This window comes from Urocitellus parryii, chromosome X (genome assembly GCF_045843805.1).
Source record: "Urocitellus parryii isolate mUroPar1 chromosome X, mUroPar1.hap1, whole genome shotgun sequence".
In the NCBI taxonomy this organism is placed as follows: domain Eukaryota; kingdom Metazoa; phylum Chordata; class Mammalia; order Rodentia; family Sciuridae; genus Urocitellus; species Urocitellus parryii.
Window position 1 is genome coordinate 20,484,418 of NC_135547.1, and position 21,956 is coordinate 20,506,373.

Genomic DNA, 21,956 nt, shown 5'->3' on the forward strand with positions numbered 1-21,956 from the left:
ATCAAAAGAAATCTCTTTTTATCTACTTCCTTCTTTGCCTCATTGCAGTGCACAACATACCAGGGGCTAAGGGACTGGACCCTATTTCCCCCAGTGGGTTTGAACATGGCAGTGGGGAAAAGGGAAGGTACTGAGGGATATTTCATGGAGGGGGAGTTACCCTCTGGTGCCCAAATGCTTTAAGGCACACTTATTGGAGGCAACTAGATTACATCCAAAACAAAATGAAACACCTCAAACAACACTTGCTTATATTCCAGGCCTACTGTTGTAAGTTTGAGTTTGGCCAAAACCTACATAGCACCACAGGAAGCTAGCATTAGGAAAGTTGTAGTTGAAGAATTAAACAAAAGGACCAGCCCAACCTCCCAGTGTGAAAAGGTGCAGAGGAGATAGTCTTCAGTCTGAACACTTTTATTGCTGTATGTAAAAAAAGCTGGGCTTTAGAACACCCAAACCATCTTTCCTAAAAGACATCCCCTTGCCTGTGCCCTTAGAGTCAGTAGCATTAATAGGTCTATTGGCTCATGCTTGCTTCCTGCACTGGACTGGTGAGCAGGTCCAGGGAGAGACAGGCGCCAGCTCCTCAAAAGCACCATGATGCAGGCAAAATACTCCCATCAGGCTCCAGAGGGCGCTGTCTTCCCAGAAAGTGCGGGGGCTGGAGGGAGCTGCAAGTGGATGAAGATTTCCTCACAGACTCATTTCCTCACAGAAGGGTGGACCTGCCAACTCTTAGAAAAGCAAATAGGAGTCGCTGGTACGGACTTGGCTGGAGGACATGGACATGATTGAAACTGAAATCGTGTCATTCGCCTGTCACTGGATTTTGGTAGTAGGCTGTATAATGGCCACCCATGGTGGTTCTGGAGTGATTGGACATAGCACACAGGTTGTAAACAGCGTGGTGTGTATTTTCTGGAGCAAATTCTCTCGAGTCCAGGTCTCTTAGTGGGAAATTCACAAATATTGTAAGCTTGCTGGCTCGTATCCTGGATTCTGAGAACCGCTTCCAGTGGAGCACCAAGATCTTTGGAAAACTTGTATATTATACATCTCCTGGCTCGGTAATAACAGCCTGTTGGCTGTTGATCACCATCAAACACATCCTCTTTGGTGAAGAGCCTCATGCAGTCCATTAGTGTTACCTCAGTAAACCTCACTCAGCATTGGGCAGTGAGAGGTCCCAGAGGGGATCGAAGACTCTAGAGTAGAAACCACCGCCAGTGCACCTCTTTAGCTGCCCAACAAAGATGTCCACAATCCAATGTTCTAGATATTTCCTCCACACCTTTTGCCCTTTTTCATCATCAGGGAGATGATGGAGGTTCTTGGGGTTGGACTTATACCTCACTGTTACTGGGTTCACCTCGTTGTGGAGTCCATCCAGAAGAAAATGGAGGAACCCCTGAGCATCCTGCTGATTATAACCATTGAAACGCTGTGCGTATCTCTGGATCTGGACCTTGAACTCAGATGGGCTCACCATATCATTTGGGGGATGAAGGTCCATGTGGTCTTGATTAGTTTTGCAAATGCTTTCATGAGGATTGTGTGTGCACTGCTGGTATGGTTGAGGTCCCGCCACTAGAGGCAGTAATCTCTCAGCTCCCTGGTGTTGCTCAGGCGCTGCAGAATCCAGTCCATGAAGCACCAGGAAGCTGGTTTTGAAGACCAGCCAAACCTTGGGCATTCTTGACTTTGTTGAGCAGAAACCCCACGAAGGTAAAGAGCAGCAGGGATGGCCTCAGCTCCTTGGCGAGAGTGGGAAAGAGGGCAGCTTGGGGGTGGCTGGGGGCTCCTTGAGCAGAGTCACTGTGTAAGAGGTGCGGCTGCTGTGGGGCGAGTTATGAGCTCATCCCTATGTCAAACGTTGACCGGTGGGGAGTGAGGAGTTACCACCTGGTGCCACAGCTAGTACACCAAGGCTGGCGAGGCTGCCACCCAGATACAGTCCGCGGTGCCCAGCGGTAACTGTTATGGTGGGAAAACTGCACGCTCCTCTACCTCAATCTCTCCACCGTGCGCCGCCAACCACCCCTGCTTGGCTCTTGTGCTCCTGTGCTTCCCAAATACATTTCTAATAGGAATATTAAATGGTGAATTTATTTTAGAAAATAGTTTGGCAGTAATCATATGTATCAGTAATCCCACTTCTAGGTGTATACCTAAAATAATTGAAAACATGTTCAAACAAAATTGTGTAAACAGATGTTCATAGTAGCGTATACTAGTGTTAATCTTTATAGTCCAGAAGTGAGAAATACCTAAATGTACATAAATTGATGAATGAATCAACAAAATTTTATATATCCATACAATGCAATATTATTAAGCCATAAAAAGAATGTTACTTTATTCATTCATCTATTGAAGGGCATCTAGGTAGATTCCACAATTTAGCTATTGTGAATTGTGCTGCTATAAACATTGATGTGGCTACATCCCTGTAGTATGCTGTTTTTAAGTCCATGTATGAAGACCTGAATTGTGTGACTCTACTTTGTGTACAAAGTACACAAAGAGAAATGAAAAATTGTACTGTATATGTGTACTATGAGTTAAAATGCATTCTGCTGTCATGTATAAACAAATTAGAATAAATAAATTTAAAATAAAAAGTAAATAAAAAGAATATTACATTCTATAGATTACATTCTATAGATTGATGAACTTTGAAAATATTTTACTGTGTAAAAAAATGCCAGTCACAAAATACCATATTTTGTATGATTTCATTTATAAGAAATGTCCAGAACAGGTGAATCTATTAAGGCAGGAAATTAGTGGCTGGGCAATAAGGAAATGGAGAATGACTGCTAATATGCCTATGGTAGGTTTGGGGAGTGTTTAAAGTGTTCCCAAATTAGATAGTGTAGGTGGTTGTACAACCTTGTGAATATACTTAAAATCACTGAATTGTGCAGGCTAAAATTAAAATCAATTAAAACAAATACATTGGCTCATATCATTGAACTTTCAGATCTTGTTAACCCATATACTCATATTTTGGAGAACATATTGTATGTAGCCATCAATTCAGAAATGATTGTTAAGTAAAGGTGAGTAATTTTCATGATATGATAGCTACTGCAAAGCTAATTAGACAAGGATTAAAACTTAGGAGTTGTTCTTTATTGTACAACTTGGAAAATCTTTGCCCCATTTTATCATCTGAAAACATACTCTTAATTTTTGCTGCCTGTCTCTTATCTAAAGCTGAGTTGTGAAGGAAAAAAATAACACACATAATAACCTAAAGGAAATATATTACATTCACTCCTCCAGATTTGGTATTTTAGTAATCAAACCAAATCATCAGAGAGTTGCACATTTAGACCACATTATTTTGTCTTTTTGTAGAATTACTTTAATGAAATTACCCTTTGACATAGTGCTATCTGCCTGCATTGAAGTGTATCATCAAAAAGAGTCACATGGAACTAGCTACATATTATGCTTCACTGACAAGATGGTTTTGAGTGTTCTCTATAATACATTTTCCAGTTTTATAAAGGCCCACAGCACTGATTTCTGTTTGGATTTAATACCAGGAAAACTGTTTCTTACGAAAACTTTGTTTGATAACACTCTTGTGAACATTATGACTCTTGTCATTACTTGTATTTGCTTTTGCTACTATGAACGTCCAAGAAAATTTGTTGGTCATTTCCTCCCTGTACAAGATTATTATGTATGCTTTGCACATGAAAACTTATTTATGGCTTTATGTGTATCTTGTATTATATTTAACTCTGCAATACCACAAATCACTTTTCCTAGTAATAAAGTAATAGATAGGAAGACTGATTTAGATAGAGAAGGTAGTTAGACCAACAGATCCTGGCCATGGCATCAGAGATTCATCATGCCAGCTACAAACTTACTGACTCCACAAAAACCATTTCACAAATTCATCCTGTTGCTCCAAAGTTGTGAGAATAGGAATCAATGACTTGGACTAGAGTTGTAGCTCAGTGGTACAGCACTCACCTAGCACGTGTAAGTTACTGGGTTCAATCCTCAGCACCACATATAAATAAATAAATAAAAGTATACCAAAAAAAAAATCAATGACTGGCTCAGTGCAACAAAACTATATGACAATACACGAATATACCATGATGAATTTCACCTTTATGCTTAGGTATAAAGCACCAATTAAAAAGAACTATAAATAAATAGAAAGAAGATCAGTAGAGAAAGGGGAACAGGTGGAGGTAAGAGGGGAGGGAGAGGGAAAGTACTGGGGATTGTAATGGAACAAATTTATTCTATGTATGAATAGTTGTATCAAAGTGAACCCCAATATGATATAATTATAAGGTACCAATAAAAACATAAAAACACCACAACAAGAGTTTAATCATACTCACTTCCTATAGTCATCATTCTCATATTGTAACTTCCTAATGAGTGATAAGAAAGTGGGTTCTCGTGTTCTGGAAGTTAATCTCTGTTACTGTAGGCACAATTTCCATTAGTGTTATGAACTTGAAATATGAAAGTAACTTAAATTGCCCAGAGGTGTCAAGTGAGATGGGGATTTCAGGACATTTATCAACCCATTTCAGTAACATTAATATTTTTGTTTCAAATATGCAGTTAAATAGGAAATTTGAAGAATAGTTATTTGCTTCAATTGTTTGTATCATATTGAAAGTTGTTGAAAAAGTTCTGGCTGTGCCTTCAAGGTATTAAAAGAATAGGTCATATTATGCCTCATAAGTTGTTTGAGCTTTCTGGAAATGGAAGGGTTGACTGATTGACTGATTGATTGAATTTTTCTGCTTTTTATTAAATTGTTTGGTGTCATGGCAACCTAGGCTTTGTTCTCGCTTAAGAAGGAAGCAGATCACGACATTTTTATTACATGTCTTCAAGAATGACAGCCTTGACAAATCCTCCCTTGACATGGAGAAGTGCAATAATGTGCCCAGATGCTTGAGGTTGTGGCACTTGCGTCATTGGTGGAGCAGATGGTCAAATAACTGTGATCCTTTGCTATATGAGTGTTTCAAAAGAAAACCTTTTCCCTTGAGTTGTCTTCAGAATGACCAAGCAATTCTGTCATTTTCTAGCATGCTCCAGATATGATCTACAGGATATGAAATCTCAGTCAGAAGAAGAAAAATCTCTAACATCTGAATCCATGGTATATGCATCCATGTTTGGTTCATTAGAAACTTCTGAATGGTAGATCAAATTTTGTAGTAAATTTTGTTCTTGTGTAAGTATTGTCAGTATATTGCCTTTATAGCCTATGTTGGAACCACATAAAAAAATAAGGATCCATTACTAAAATTTGTGAGCATTGGGTCTTGCTTCCTGGGCTTTGACAAGATTGGGTTCACTAGTACATTCAATTTCTGAGTTCACAGAAATCGTCAGAAAACTAATTGTTCAACGGAACTCCAAACTCCAAATTTTATCTCAAACATGTCCCCAAGGCTACTCTTCCCTATTTTACTAAATGAAATTCTCATAAAAATCAGCAATTGAAGCCAGAAAACCAGGAGATATTCTCCTTTCCCGTTACTCCTATTTTGAAATACATTAGCAACCACTTTTTAGACATGATAAAATTGGTCTTTTGGAGAGACATTTCTCCATATCCTCTGAGTACCTCTCGCACATTATCATCTATATTGCAAGACAGGTTCAAATTTTCCCTTCCTTTCCATAGAATTTAGTTTCTACTACATAATAGAATAATTTTAAAAAATTATAAACCAGGATAGATCAGAGTGATGCTTATATGGTAAGAATGCTTTCTGCATGCAGTATGAAAAAAAGATTATCAAAGTAAGAGTGTGGCTATGAGGTGTGCGTGGGGGCTTCTCCTTACTCATCTATTGTGGATCTTCATCTTGGGTGGTGACATGATTGCTCATGATGCCAGATGATGCCAATGAGTCATCTTTAGAATGCTGGTCCTGAATTGATGAGAAGAAGATTGCACTGAGATATGAAAACTACCACACTGGGTTGTTGTTTGGAAGAGAGAAGAGGAGGGTCTAGGTGAGAGGCCCAGTCTGTGACCGGTGCGGTGGTCAGAAAAACAGGGTCATGCATCATCCTTGGGTCGGGGCAGGGGGAAATGACCACGGTGGCCAACTTTGCTTCACAGACGACTGGCTAAGAGACCTGCCCAAAGCCAAGGAGCTCAATATCAGTGCAGGTGGATCAGCAGGTGCTTTTCCTTCCCCATGATGGCAGGCAAGTGCTGTGGCTAAGCAGATCCAAACTGAGAGGTTTCTGGGGCAGAGGGGCCCCAGACCTGTCTCAAGGTAGAGCAGCCAGGAGGGCCTGGAGCCATGCGGTCTGAGTGGGCTCTGGCCACTGGCGAACGGGGTGGGCTCTGCCTGAATCGCTCACTTTCTTCTCTGCAGCGGTTCGCCTTGGTGCAATGAGCATGCAAGTGGCAATGACTCAGTGCTGTCTAATTACCTCTGCCCTCAGTGACCCCGGCTCCCGAGGGCTGAGGACTCGGGGGGCCAGCCTCCCACCCCCAGGTCAGACAAGGTCACTCATTGGCATCGTTCAAAAGAAGATGAGGCCGTTTTAATAGGGTCCTCTCATCTCTAGGTGAGTGTGGAAACACTGTGACAGGAAGGAAAATAATTGCATTTTCTCCCGAAGCCGCCAGAAATAATTTCTACTTTAATGGTGAAAACAGGTCTCCTTGCATCTCTGGACGTTTTACATTGCAGGCTGTAATGAGCGAGAAAACGTCTTTCTTTTAATAGCTAATCCTCTGATGCTTCGTGTCTGGGAAGGTAAGGTGATGTGGCAAATTATCGTTGTCGAAGAGAGAGATTGAGCCAGGAACAGCAGCCCCGCTTTGTCCACCGCGTCACTGAGCTCTCGTTAGCATAGCCAGAAAACTGGGGCTTGTTTGCAACAGGACCTTGTTTTGACAGTGGCCATGGCCAGGCATGGCCCCACCCCGACGCAGGAGAAGATGGGAGACATCCTGCCCCTGCCTTCCTCAGGGGCACCAGAGTCCTTAGACTGAATTAAGCACACCCCCCACGCCCTTCCCACCCCAAACATTCCCAGGAGTGCCATGGAGCCTGGGTGAGTCTTCATCCTAGAGTGAGCGCGACCTTCAAGTCTTGCCCAAGATCAGTGTTCACCAGGGACCCAGTGGGCAGGCAGGGAGGGAAATGGGTACTGAGCTGAAAATGGGCCATCCTCAGACCTCCTGCCCAGAGCCAGAACTTTCCCTGGGGCTGGTGCTCACCACTGCATCCTCCTGCCTTGGCCCTTTCTTCTACCTCCTCCTCAGGGGTCTTAATTTCCTTTTTGGGGTGTGATTTCCCCGCAAGTGTGCCAAGGTAAATTAACTCATGGGGCGGTTTAAGCTAAAGCTCCTGCCTCTCTCTTCTTTCTCATTTGAAGGGGAGCTGCCCTGATCTTCTTGTTGGTTTCCATTCCATCCGTGTGGGGAGATGTCTTCCTTTGTAATGAACCTCTTTTACATTGGAAAAAAATATTCCTTAACTTTGGAAGTCTTATTTCACCAGTGTTTCTTTTTCCTGCACTTCAGGTATTTGACATTTAGCAAGTTTAGATTCACGCATATGTTACCAATGGAGTCCTACTGATTGTTTTTCCACAGAGCATTCTTTTGGTAGACTTTGTTTTTGTAGAGTTGTGCCATATTCCCATCAGTGTAGATGCAGTTTACTATTGTACTAACACTGTTAGGGTGTATTTTTTGCATTGTGATTAAGCATATGGGATTTTTTTTTATCCTAAACTAGCCAAATTCTCTATATCAGCCTTTTCTTTTACTGTGAACATGCATCTCCAAGATGATTGCCTAAACAGAGGTGCAATTTTGTGGATTACATAGACTTTCTTGCATATGTGAATTTCATGACCCAGTGAATTTATGGATAGGCTACGAAAATCTGTATTAAGTTAACCTGAATTTAGATTTCAAATGTCTTTTCTGTGAGTGGTTCATAAAGCTCTGCGTTACTACGGAGAACAGAGAACAATGCTCTTGCCTATAAACATTCAAAACATTGAACTATGTTATTTCTGTAGACCTTTCCTTTCTTGCCTGGTAACAAGGAAAAGATTTAAAGCCAGGGCAACTGCCTGATGGTATAATTTCTTCAAATAAAGTTTGACATCTTGTTTGGCTTTCTACATGCTTCCTGAAGGAATATTAAAAATAATATACAGCACTACATAATGCTCACAAAACACATTTAGCTCTAAGAAAACGAAACCCGCAGTGAGGTCTTATTCCTGACACAAATGCTGTAGTGCCCATAGGAGCTGGGATAATCTGAAGTTACAAACGCTTCTAATGAGATTTTTATTTTGTTTAGGTTTCTCTTTCAAATGTTGTAAATTTGTATTAAGCATTGGTGTTAGGCAATATTTTTATTAAGAAATTCACTAAAACAGAATCCCAGAAGGTTGAGAACAGATGCCAAGATCCTCATGGAGATACTGACAGACTCCAGTCCATTGCTCCATGACAACGGGTAATTGGCCTTGTGTATATACTTCCTGATTTCAGCTCATGCCAATAAGCCTTATTGGTAGAGTCTATTAATATGTATCCTCAACCCAGACCTCATTCCTCTTCCATATCATAGTCTTATCCTAATAAATAAGGTGCTGTGGTATTTGATTGATTTCCCTTTGAGGCAAAGTTTTAAAAGGTGGGTGGGGGATATGGCTTTGCATTTGACAATGAATGGAGATAGGTGTTTGATTTACTTATGTAGTAATTGACACATTATAAGTTTCCAAAGTGTAATGAAATAAAAATCTAATTCTTCATTCAAAAATTTGTCATGGCTCTCAATTTTGAACCATATGATTTTTATTAATATGATTTTTCAAGTCATACGTTAAATAAACCTATACTTCTAGAATCCAAACACTACGACCTATATCCAGCTCACACTGGTTTTCTTTGACTCTGTCCTTTGTGGAAGCTTCTGCATCAGTGGTTCCCATCATTGTCTATCAGAATCACTCATGAAAAAATTTTGAAATGATATGTATTGGATCCTCTGTGAATTAATTCACTCATATGAAATTCTAGGCAAATCAATATATAATGACAGAAAGTAGATCAATATTTGTTTAAAGCCAAAGATGGGATAAATTAACTGGGATTGGGCAGGAGAGAATTTCCTGGGGGTGATGGCAATGTTCCATATTAAATTGTGAAATGGTAGCTACATGTCAGTTCATAATTTGTCCTTACTCACTGAACTGTTCACTTAAATTGAGTGCATTTTTGGATGAAAATTATACCTCAGTCAAGTTGACCACCTCCAAAACAAACAAAACATATGTGATGAGGCTCCACACAGAGATTCTGGATAAGTAAATTAGTATGTGGTTCTAATATCAATATATAGGATTCAGACAAGCACCCATGGTTAAGTAAGTCTAAGGTAAGTGTTCTCTGATTGGCATATAAGGGTCCAAAACAAACATTTCAATCTTCTATATTTAAAATAATATTATAAAACACTATTTTCAGAAGTATGTTTAAATTAATTGACCTACCATAAGAGTGTTAGCAAAAATGTCTTTGACTACTGTGAAATACAAATAAATACATCTTTATTTTTGTCTTAGATTTCTGCTCACCTCCCCAGAACACAGGCTCTTTTCCTGTCCTCTATTATTGGTTCATCTCCATTGCTTTGTGTTCTTATAGTTGCTATTATATAAAATGCATTGAAGTGAATGTTGAGTGCTTGAGGGGCACTTTCTTTGGCTGTGTCAGAATTGCCTAATATTTAAAAATATGCATCTTTGAAAGGTGTAACATTTTAGCAAAAGTACAGTATTATATAAAAAAGCGCTGTGTGACAACATCTTAGAGGACATCAAAAAAACTTTAATTTTATGGTCATGTTAAATTAGTGGGTAACTTACCTCAAAGGTATAGCTGGAAGGAACCAATTAAAAAACAATTTGTTTATTATTACATTTTTTAAAATCACACCATATTATAAAGTAATGAAAATGACTGTTTGAGATCCTGAGAAATCTTAAGTCAATTGATCCCAAAACCCCACATAGGGATAGTAGCTGTAGTCCCTGTGGATCTGGATCCAGTACCCAAATGGTTTCCTATATGCACTTATTACCATGTATTGTGACCATCTTTGCCTCTATCCTCAGGGCAGGAATTGTATATTTCATATTGAAGCTTCCATGTTATAAAATAAGATATTGCCTGATCTAGGCAAGGTCTTCAATGAATGTACATGGAATGAGTCAATAAAATATGTAAGCTGCATATTGTAATACACAAAATACAGCAAAATGCCATGACTTTCACAATTAATGTCTTTTTACTAAATATGGTTTCCTTCTTTAGGATAACGTTTTGTGGTTTTTTTTTTCCCTCATAGTTGGAGTGTGTAGCCAAATAAAAAGATTTCTCAAAGCATCTACTGTATCCAAAACATTAGACTATGTTCTGTGTAGGAGAAGTAAGAGGCTATGGAAGTATGGAATGATCTTATTGATATCATATGCCAACTTAACCACTGATTTTCCAGATGAAATCTGATGGAGACTTTCAGAAATAAAGACCTGCGTTCTTATATTTACCAACAGTCTATATTCCAATGTAATATCATCATATCTCCATTAATAAGTGTGTGTGTGTGTATGTGTGTGTACAGAAATTCTAAATGTTGCTATGTCTACCAGTGGAACATTCTTCTTTTTTACTTTATTAATAGTTCTAAATTTATTTTTAATCTTTTTATTACTATATTATAGTTATACATGTTAGTGTGGTTCATTTTGACATAATTACACATATAATGTAATTTGCTCTGTATCAGTTCCCAGTACTTCCTCTTCTTTTGAGCTAATAAGATATAGCAGTTATGGCTGAAGATGCACAAAAGAATCAGTTAGCTGACAAAATTTGGTAACAGAGTTTATATTATCTGGAAGCATGTATGATTCTCAAATCCAACTGTTCCATATTGGGCATATATGAAATTCATTTTATATTGAAACCTTAAATTTTCTGATGCTTATCAACATTAATGACATAACCAAACCATTGTGTATTTCTTCCTCAAACAGAGAGTTCTGTTTGTCATCTGTCAAAGAATCCAAGGTATTGGTGATTTTTTTTTTTTTTTTGCAGAGAAAACCATTTACTCCCATTGTGACTGAAATGCTGATATTTTTGCTCTTTGTAAGCACTGAATATCTTCTAGCCTCCCTTGACTAGAAACTTTACATTACATATCTCCTGCTCTATTCTGTCCCAGGTTTGTTGTACCCATTTAGTTGTGGCATGCTATAGGCATGGAGTTATGCATATTGCATTTTTAGGAGGTTAAGTCATTATACTTGACTTGTATGGGTCCATATCAGCAGTAACTTCTTTTATGACACTTCTCCATTCTTGGTCTTCTTTTACTTAGACACTCATATAATGAATTCCTCATTTTTTTCCCATTGGAAGATTAATCCAGATCAGCTCTCTACCAATAATCCTTTCCTACACACTCAACATTGCTACTTTCTTGACACTATTCTCAGATGCATTTAAAACCAAAGTCTTTCTCGATTTTTCTTCATACCCAACTGCTGTCATTACTTCTATGGCATCATTATATTTACATACACATACAACATTCTTCCAACTATTCTCTGCAACCAAGATCAGGACATATCCATTTTTGACATGATAATACTTTCTTTGTTTAACTCCATTATTGATTGTTTAAGGAAATGGAAATTATTTCTTGAAAAGGTTTCTTTTTATAGGGTTCAAGACCATTCTGAGTAAGAACTACACAAGAAGATGTTTAAGCAATTTCTTATTTTCCTTGATGTTTGATACAGAATTCTATTACCTTGAAATGAAAATCCACTTTAATTGCAACTCTTCTATTTTTCTTTCACATTTATTGTTACTTTCAGTTTATCTTCTTCTTTTGGACAGCTTTCTAAATTCCTCTCCTTGTGATAAGCTTCAGATGACTCGGAATAGGGTTAATGTCTTTTGGGGCTCTCAAATCCTAAATATATAAGGAAAGAGGAGATTCACGTTTAATAATCAAGTTTATATGCCAGGAAATTTACAGCAATTGTTTAAAATTTTATTTTATTTATTTTTGTATGTGGTGCTGAGGATTGAACCCAGTGCATCACACGTGCTAGGCAAGTGCTGTACCACTGAGCCACAATCCCAGCCCTAAAGCCAATATTTTATTCAACTTCCCAAACAAATGACTAAGGTAGTAAATATACATATAATTTTTTACATGTATAAATTAAAGTTAAATAAATGAAGTGATTTGTCCAAGGTCATACAACTAAGAACTGGAGGAACTAGGACTAAAATCCAGTTCTATCTGACTGTCTATTGATTTACTCTAAAATGATCTCCTTCACTGTAATTTGCAGTAAACATTCCATTCTTTGATAATTCACAATGTAAAAGCATCATTAATTTATTAGTATAGTTAATTTATGTGGCCTTTTCATCAAAGAAAAGTTGACTGGTCTGCCTGAAAATTGTTTATCAAAGATTATAATCTCCAAGGGATAAGATCTATCTTTTCTATCTGATATTAAGAACATGGTTAGTAGATACATATATAATAAAGGCATTGAATTTCCTCATTTCTTCACATGTACTATCACATGCATACCAGGTATGCCTCCCTTTTATGTTTTGAAACATAACAAATCATATCCTAAAAGCTGCTATTGACTTTATTTACAAAAGAATTTCTTCTGGCCATGCAATATACAATCAGATTTGCTGAAGCTCCAGATACTTGAGATCAGGATGATCAATTTATCTGACATCACAGACCCAGGTATAATCTTGTTCAAGGTCTTGGAATTACAGGCAATTTTTTATTCATTCATTTCACAAATTATTTTAGTTCCTATTCTGTAAATGGCACCAGGTTGAAGTATGGCCTCAGAGATGAAGACACAGTCTAAGCTTTCTTGAAGCCACATGTTCCAAAATGCCCCACTTTCCTCCCAAATGACAAAATTAGTAGCATAGAGGAAGGACATCCTGTTTGGTACTACCATTTGCAATTCAGGCACTACAGGAGAGGATTTTCTATCATTTCCCCAATATGTTAGTCCAAACATGATCTGCTCTGGTCCATTTTCTGGCCTTATGGTATCATCTGAAGTGAAATCTTAATTAATTTATTAATTAATTAATTAATTTATTTATTTTTGGTGTGAGAACAGCCCCATCCTGGTACTTCTTTTCTTCTACACCTTAATTTTTGCTTGTCCCTTATCAACTTGGTGAGTATGTTTATGGAGTGGGAAGAAATCACACATATTCATAAATATATATGTAAGAAAGAGAACAAAGAGAACTAGAGAAGGCCAGAGCTTCTCAAAATGTGTTAAATAGCCAATTTTTATTTTTAATTCCCAATTTTTCATACACCTATAATTTCTTACAATAAAATAAAAATTTTATGACAATATGAAATTTCTCCATGCTTGTATATATATATATATATATATATATATATATATATATATACATATATATATATATATATATTCATAATAGGCAACCTGAGTAAGTCACTAATAAAGAATTTTGCTTCCTATTAGACACAAAATTTCTACATATGAGCCAAAATAAAATGAGGATTAGACTGAAAGAGTGGCCCCATTGGGCCTCTGCCTCAGCTGTAGCTAGAGTCACTCTGCTCTTATATACACAAACTTCTCTTTTAAAGATATTACTGTAAACTCTGTAGTTCAAAGACACTCTTCATTCCCTGTGCAAAACTTTCGGCCAATGGTCCTGCCCTGAGGAATATTTGTGGCAAGATGGCTATTTTCTTTTTTTAAATTTTTATTATTATTTTTTATTTGTTTTAATTAGTTACACATGACAGTACAATAATCTTGACATATCGTACATTTGAATGAGATGGGATATAATTTCTCATTTTTCTGAGTGTACAGGTTTCAGAATCACGTTGGTCATGTAATCACTTATATACATACAGCAATACTAATGTCTATTTTATTCTGCCATTCTTCCATTTCCCCCTTCCCCTCCCCTCCCCTCCCATCACTTCTCTCTCCCCAATCCAATGTGACCCACTTCTTTCTTTCTCCCCTTACATCATCATACATGTATTCTGTATAACGAAGGGGTCTCCTTCTCTCTTCCATGCAATTCCCCTCTCCCTCCCTTTCGCTCCCACCTCTCTTCCCTATCCAGAGGTAATCTTCTTCTCATGCTCTTCCTCCCTACCCCATGTTGAGTCACCCCCCTTATATCAGAGAACACATTTGGCATTTGATTTTTGGGATTGGCTAACTTCACTTAGCATAATCTGCTCTAATGCCATCCATTTCCCTGCAAATGAAGATGGCTATTTTCTAAGCTCGCATTGTTATGGTCCTGTTCTACCAACTCTGGATTATCTTACCAGCTGTATTTTCCCCAAAACCCATCTGATATTTTCATTTGTTTATGTAAGCTAAATTTAATTAAAATATATGAGACAATGCAATATGAAGGTAAAAAATCGTTTCTATGCAAACTAAATTATATGTATTGAAATTGCTCAATAAAGATCTCTAAAAATAATATTCTTGAGTTAGATGTAAAAAAATGGGAACAAAATGGAAAACTTCCCAAGGAGGACTTAGCTTGCTTTGGGATTGTCTTTAAGTTCTTACTTCATTTTAAATAAATTGAAACTGGAAGTCAAAGATGATGTATTGTGGGTGAAGTCAAAGAAAGGATATTGGCCCTGGATTCAAAGACTAGCTGAGGAATATATCTTTGCATAGAGTAATTCAAAATAAAGCATTCAAAAATAAAGTATTAAGGATATCCATGTATAGGAGTGTTTAATGACTCTTTGCTTTAATTGATTTTTTAAATTATTGAATCAATATTAAATCCTAATTGCATTGGCCAAAAGAGTATTTGTCATACAGAGTCATAAAGGATAAGGACGAAGAGGAGAAGAAAAGGAGGATGATGAGGAGGAAGAGAACGAAGAGAAGTAGAGAAGGCCAGAGCTTCTCAAAATGTGTTAAATAGCCAATTTTTTATTTTTAATTCCCAGTTTATTATACACTGATAATTTCATAAAATAAAAATTTTATGACAATATCAAATTTCTCCATGCTTGTAAATGATTGCTCTCAATTTTTTCCTCAGGATCTCACTGACCAGTAGCAAGTAGTTTTATCATTAGCCCTTGTCTGAAAACTACACTTAATATAAAGCACTGACTAGACCATTCTCATGAGTGTGTGATTACAAAGCTACAACCCTAGCCCTAGAAGGAAGGAACCTTAATTTAAAAAAAAAAAAAAAAAAGAAACTTTTCTCTCTCTCTCTCTTTTTTTTTTTTTTTTTTTTTTGGTACCAGAGATTGAACTCAGAGTCACTTGACCACTGAGCCACATCCCCAGCCCTATTTTGTATTTTATTTAGAGACAGGGTCTCACTGAGTTGCTTAGCACCTCGACATTACTGAGGCTGGCTTTGAACTTGTGATCCTCCTACCTCAGCCTCCCGAGCCACTGGAATTACAGGTATGTGCCACAATGCCAGATGAGAGCCAATTTTATTCAACCTGGATAGTATAACTCAATGGGATACATTTGGTCCATGAAAAGCCTGAAATTTATTCCATTATCAAATGTTAGCATATTATACAGATATACATGAAAGGTCCCAGGCATCAGGTCTTAACTTTCATACACTCACCAAAATCCTTGTTTGTATCAAGCCTTTATATTCTTGTAGGTTTAATTCCTGACTTTCTTTTTGTGTTTCTTGATTTATTCTGGACTCCTGGCACCTATCTATTATGTCACTTTCATAGACTTCTGTCTCAGGATGTTTTAAGTACTAAATGTCCTACATGGTCAATGGGCATAGCTAAGAGGCAAAAGTTAGTATAACTAATTTCATAGATTGTACAGGTGGGACATTAAAGTTCATCTAATCAGCAGAAGATAAACTAAATTTTCTATTCTGAAAAAAATGACAACTTCCTTTTTCAATTCATCTTACTGAGCACTTAATTTAATCTAAAGATAGAACTACGAACCTTAATGAAACATAGTCACTACCCCTTCAAAGAGCTCAGGGCATCTTGGATACACAAATATTCTGCTGATTATAATTCACTGTGTTGAGTGATACAATATCCTACAAGGAATATTCATTGATGTGCTAGGGACTAGTGGTATAACTCAGTGGTAGTATGTGTTTAGCATGTATGAGGCTCCGAGTTTGACCCTTAGCATTAAATTAAATTAAAATTACAAAAAATAAAATGCTATAAGAGCCTAGAGAAGCAAAGTAATTGTTCTTAGAAATATGTGTCAAACATGAAAGAGTTCACAGAGGATGCAACACTTGAGATGGAGCTTTAAAAAAGCACTGCATGTCTTTAGGAATAGAGTAAAACAGATATTTAAAGGAAAGGACATACATGTACCAAGACAAGTTTCATGCAGTTTCATGGAGCTAAAAATGTACAGTTTGCCAAGGATGGTTAGGGAGGGTAGTGAGTGATGTTTCATTCTCTTGGAAATGTAGGTGAATTCAGGTGGTAGAGAATCTTAAAAGCTGAAGAAATTTAACTGGAAGACAGACTCTATGGGGCTCATAGTATGACAAGACACATGTTTGGTTTTTGCCCTAGTCTTTTTCTTCTCTTAGTACATACTTTCTTTCCTTGTCCAGCAAATGGGAACAATATAATAATTATAGTGGAGGTTATAGTGAGATTCACATTATTATTTGGAAGTTGTGCAGTTTTTTAGAAGTTGTATAGTTTTTTTTTTAAAAAAAAAAAGAATTTAGTTGTTGATGGACACTATATATTTATTTATTTATTTTTATGTGGTGCTGAGGATTGAACCCAGTGCCTCACACATGCGAGACAAGCGCTCTATCACTGAGCCACAGCCACAGCCCAGAAGTTGTATACTTTACCAGGGCATTATATGTAAGATATTTTAAGCTACCATCATCACTTTCTCTCTTCCTTTCTCTGCTCTCCTTGCCTTCTTTCCTCCCCTCCTTCTTCTTTTCATGTTTACAATCTAATATGTAAGGTTTGGTAAAAGGAAGAAAGGAAACATAAACCAAAAAATTAGAGAGCAATTATTAAGCACCAACTATACACTCATGAGTTTGTTCAGGAAAAACTCCGTAAGTGGTGAAGATATAAAGTGGTGAAGAATAAAGGAGCAATTTTGGTATTTTTAGTGTATTTCTTTATGATGAGATGAGTCTGGTGTAGAGTCTTGGGTCTGAAAATAGATGGGAAAAAAATTGTTAAGAGAGTGGGTTCACCTGAGGACCTGGATCCTCTTTGAGTTCATCCAGGTCAAAGAAAAGATATAGATGATAAAGATGTCTTATGGCAGAATTCACCAATTCCAGCAAAAGCTTTTTCGGCTCAACATTCTCCTCAATGCTCTTTTCATGTCTTTGTTCCTTAGACTATAGATGAAAGGATTCATCATGGGGGTTATAATTGTATACATGATAGCAGCTACCTTATCCCTTTCTGCTGAGTAGGCAGAAGAGGGGAGAAAATAGACCCCGACAATGGATCCATAGAAGAGGGACACAGCTGAGAGATGGGATCCACATGTAGAGAATGTTTTCCACTTTCCCTTAGTTGATGGAACCCTGAGCACAGTGCTGCCAATAAGGGTGTAGGAGACAAGAATGAAAATAAAGGGGGTGAAGATAACTGTTCCACCAATGCCTAGGATAAACAAGTTGTTGATCTGGGTGTCTGAGCAAGCAAGCCTTAAAATGGGTTCCAGGTCACAGAAGAAGTGTGGAATTGCTCTCTGATCACAGAAAGTCAAATGAATCAGCAGACTGAGATGCAGTACTGAAACCAGGTTGGAAATAACCCATGGAGTCACAACCAACAGGGCACAGTGCTTGGGATTCAATAATGCTGCATAGTGTAATGGGTGACAGATGGCAACATACCGGTCATATGCCATGGCTGCCAAGAGGAAATTGTCCAGGTCCACCAGGAGCATAAAAAAATACATTTGCGTAAGGCATCCTGCAAAGGAGATGGTTGGACTTTGGCTTTGAATGTCTGCCAACATTTTGGGGACTGTAGTGGTTGTGAAGCAGATGTCAATGAAGGATAGATTTGCAATGAAGAAGTACATGGGACTGTGGAGGTGAGTGTCACTGATAATAGCTAGGATGATAAGTAAGTTTCCTACCATGGTGACTAGATACATGGATAGAAACAGCATGAAGATGATCTGCTGCTGTTCAGACCCCACTGTAAGTCCCAGGAGGAAGAATTCGGAGATAGTAGTTTGGTTTCCTTGGTGCATGGTTCTGCTGTGTCTAAAAAGGGAAAATTTGAACTTCACTGTAAAATGGTAATGTGACACAAAAGCCCATCTGTGCATTATATGAGATTATTGAATAGAATCTGGCTTTGGAACCAGACAGTCCTGGCTTATATTATTCCCTTACTAAAACACCAGTTTCCCAAGGGCATGGATTTTATCTTCTATGTTCAATGCTATACATCAGTGATATAGACAGTGCCTGTCACATAGTAGGAGATAAATTTAATACTGGTTGGATTTATTAAGCAGTGGGTAAATAAATGAAAAAAGAACATTCTAGATTTAAAACTCACTATCTTCATGTTTCTATCATTGGTGCTTTTCTGAGCCTATTTCATCAAGTGTAAAAGTTGAAGAGTATGTACTACATGAGGATGTAAACTAGATACTCTCCACTGTGTGGGCATTGCCGTGACACATGTAACATATCCAGGCCTGAATTTTAGCCATTTGTGTAGCTGTTATCATTCACTAATTTGGAAGACTCAGAGTCTAAAGGTAAAAAGAAACCCCCAGAGTTATCTGAACCAGTCCCTGCCTTTGGGCAGTGACTATACATGTGATGATTTAGCTGATCACTTTTTAATGCTCCAGAGAAAGAGATTCTACATCTTTCCAGCATTTGATCCAAAAATTTATCCTCTAAGTAATTTGCTCACATCTTCCTGAAATCTTTCCTCTTTTTAAATTTCAACAAGGAGAAAGTAGTCATCAATATTAAATGCTGCAAAAGTCATGTAGGAATGTCCACTGAATTAGGCAACATAGAGGTAATGTTTAATGTCTTTATCCAGACCAATTTTTTTGGTGAAATTGATTGGGAATAAGCAAAAACAAAGAAAACTTTAAGGAGCTAATATTTATTTGGGGCTTACTATGTTGTAGGCACTCATCTAAGTGCTTTATGTGGATTATCTTATCAAACATTCACCACAACCTTATAAGATAAACAAGACTATTAAAATGCCCAATTTACGGGGGAGAAAACCAACAAATAAAAAGGTTAAACTTATCAAATTGACACAAAGTCAGTGTGGTAGAGTCAGGATTCTGAACTCAATATGTCTTCAGAGTCATCTTGCTTGATCACTATGCTAGAATGCCTCTATACTGTTAATGTTTTCATGTATGTGGGGGAGCAACAGGAAAGAATATTTGTTAAGCCTCACCTCTATTGTAGGCACAGAGGAGCTTGCTCAGCCGAAGTTATACAGCTATAAATGATGGAGCTAGGCTTTGACTTTTGACTCCAAAGCATTTTTTTTTTTGCCATATCTCTAAGTCCAAATTAGACCAAGTGGATAAATGGGAAGTTTTATTTTTGCTTATTTCAAATTGCACCTTTTCTAGGCTCTTCTATATGCTGCTGGGAGATCCATTTTACACACTTGTTGCTTATTTGCATGCTTGTCATATCTTTATACCACCTTCCCAGTCTAACACAACTAGACTGCCATTGTGTAAATGCACATACTTTTACTGGTTTGTTGTTTAGCTTTGTACCTTCTGTGAAAAAAGAGTTTGGTGGCACTAATGAATAGTTGGAGCAAGATTACAGGAAGACTGTTACACTTATTTAATAACACATTTTTTCCTAAGTGCCACAGCAGTACTCATTTGCATACTAACAAATAAATGTGCTAATTATAAATCAGGCAGGATCAGGTCTGGTGGGACCTCTGCTAGGCAACACTTAGCCATTTCATATGTACAGAATGTACTGAAAATAATAAAGTGGCATATTATTATGTACACGTAATCTAGGCTTTTCATTAATGCAGATTGTATTAGCAAAGTTTGACAGCCCACGTTCCTGACTTGACCTTCAAGGCATCATATCAACTAACTCCATTTAACTGATTGTTCTCCTCTACTCTCCCCATCTGGAATTATCTTTCACAACCAAGCATATATCTATCTTCAGTCTTTCAACCACTATGTTCAATTCACTAAGTTGTCACAATACTTTTGTAGTGTACCAGGGAAATAAATGTTTGTGGGTGTTGAGGTCCCCCGCCTATGAAACTTACCCAGATGTTCTGTGGCTATTTCCAAAGCTTTTCCAGAAAGAAACAGTTCAAATTTATCCAGTTGGAAAAAAACAGTTGGTGACTTTTTCAGCTACAAAATGAAACTTTCTTCCTCCTAATATAAAAAATAAGACAGAAAAGAGGACTGGAGCAGGACTTAAAACCTCAAGTTTATGTTGTCTCTTCTTCTGGATTTGGAAAAAGGATCACCCTAGGGCTTAGGACACAATCCTCAAGGCTCCTTATTAGAAACTACTCTCAACTCCATTCTCTATGGACCAAGTCCTCCCTACCGGTTTATATTGTATTCACTGATTTTCTGGGATGTATAAAATTATATATAATCAAGTATAAAAGCAAACTTTATGTTTCTGTTGTGTTTTTATTCCAGCTAGAAAACTAAAATATCAATTTCCAGATAAAAAATTCACCTTCCTTCATATATAACAGGTGTGCATTGAATTTCTATGTAATCCAATGGCCAACCAATTCAGGTGATATTTGAAGAGCTTTAATAATAAAAGTAATAGTAGAGTTATTATTATTTGTCAGGCACTGTTTGAAGCTCCTCTTCTGTATTAACTCCTTAAATTTATTTTCATAATAAAATTGTCAGGTAGGTAAGTTTCTGATTCTTTTTGCATAGATGAGGGAACGGATGACAGAATATTTCAGTGATTTAATCAGTGCCACACAACCTAGTGGTAGTAGAGCCAAGTTCATACCAAAACACTTTTGCTTTAGATGTCATATTCTTAACCACTGCATTACATTCTCTTTTAGAAATTATGAGGAGCAGTAGAAAAAATTGACATGCAGAGATCTTGACCAGAAATTGTCTTCTCAAATTTCTATTACTCTCACTTCCCACCAATCTCAGCAAATGTCCTCACCACCTATTTGCTTCTACCTCCCAACGCCTACCACTAAACCCAGAGATAACTCTGTGGCCCTCAACAAGTTCCAAACTTAGAGACTATAGACATGTTAATTTCTTGCTTGTCTGTATCTTCAACCAATCCTTCTCTACTGACTTCTTTTGATTTTCAAATATGTTCTGGTCTTTCCAAGGTTCAAACAGACAAAACAATCCCCCCTGGATCCTTTAGCTCAGTTTAAGGATCGGTTTCTAAACAATCTCACTCCTACCATTAAACACAAATTTCTTGAATAATCTACATTTCTGTCTCCATTTCTTCACCTCAACCCACTCCAATCTGTCTTCTGCCCCACACAACTCTACTGAAATAGCTTTGATAAGGTCACAATGACACTCTTATTGCTAAATACACTCTTCTTGGCAACTCCACTGCATTCACCTCAGATGATCACTCTTCTTAATGTACTCTCCACCCTTGAGTTTGAAGAACCCCCACTCTCCTGGGTTTTCTTCTATCTTTACTATTATCCTATTTCATTCTTTCTGAATCTCTTTTTATGGATCTTCCACATAACATTTAAATATTTGTTGTTATGTTACAGAGCTTTCTTTGCCTACTCAACTCTCTCCCTAGAATAAAATTA

The 21,956-nt window shown here is 37.4% G+C and overlaps 1 protein-coding gene and 1 pseudogene across 1 annotated transcript; both read right to left on the reverse strand.

The window, feature by feature from the left end:
• Positions 1 to 693: 693 nt before the first annotated feature.
• Positions 694 to 4,968, reverse strand: LOC113200460 (ubiquitin carboxyl-terminal hydrolase 2 pseudogene; annotated as a pseudogene).
• Positions 4,969 to 17,436: 12,468 nt separating this feature from the next.
• Positions 17,437 to 18,405, reverse strand: LOC113200469 (olfactory receptor 1468-like). Its single transcript, XM_026413900.1, has one exon. The coding sequence runs from the start codon at positions 18,379 to 18,381 to the stop codon at positions 17,437 to 17,439; it is 945 nt and encodes a 314-aa protein (XP_026269685.1). The 5' UTR covers positions 18,382 to 18,405.
• Positions 18,406 to 21,956: the final 3,551 nt, after the last annotated feature.

Excerpts from the sequence above, each read along its gene's own strand:
- LOC113200469 (XM_026413900.1), bottom strand. The coding sequence starts at position 18,381 with ATGCACCAAGGAAACCAAACTACTATCTCCGAATTCTTCCTCCTGGGA.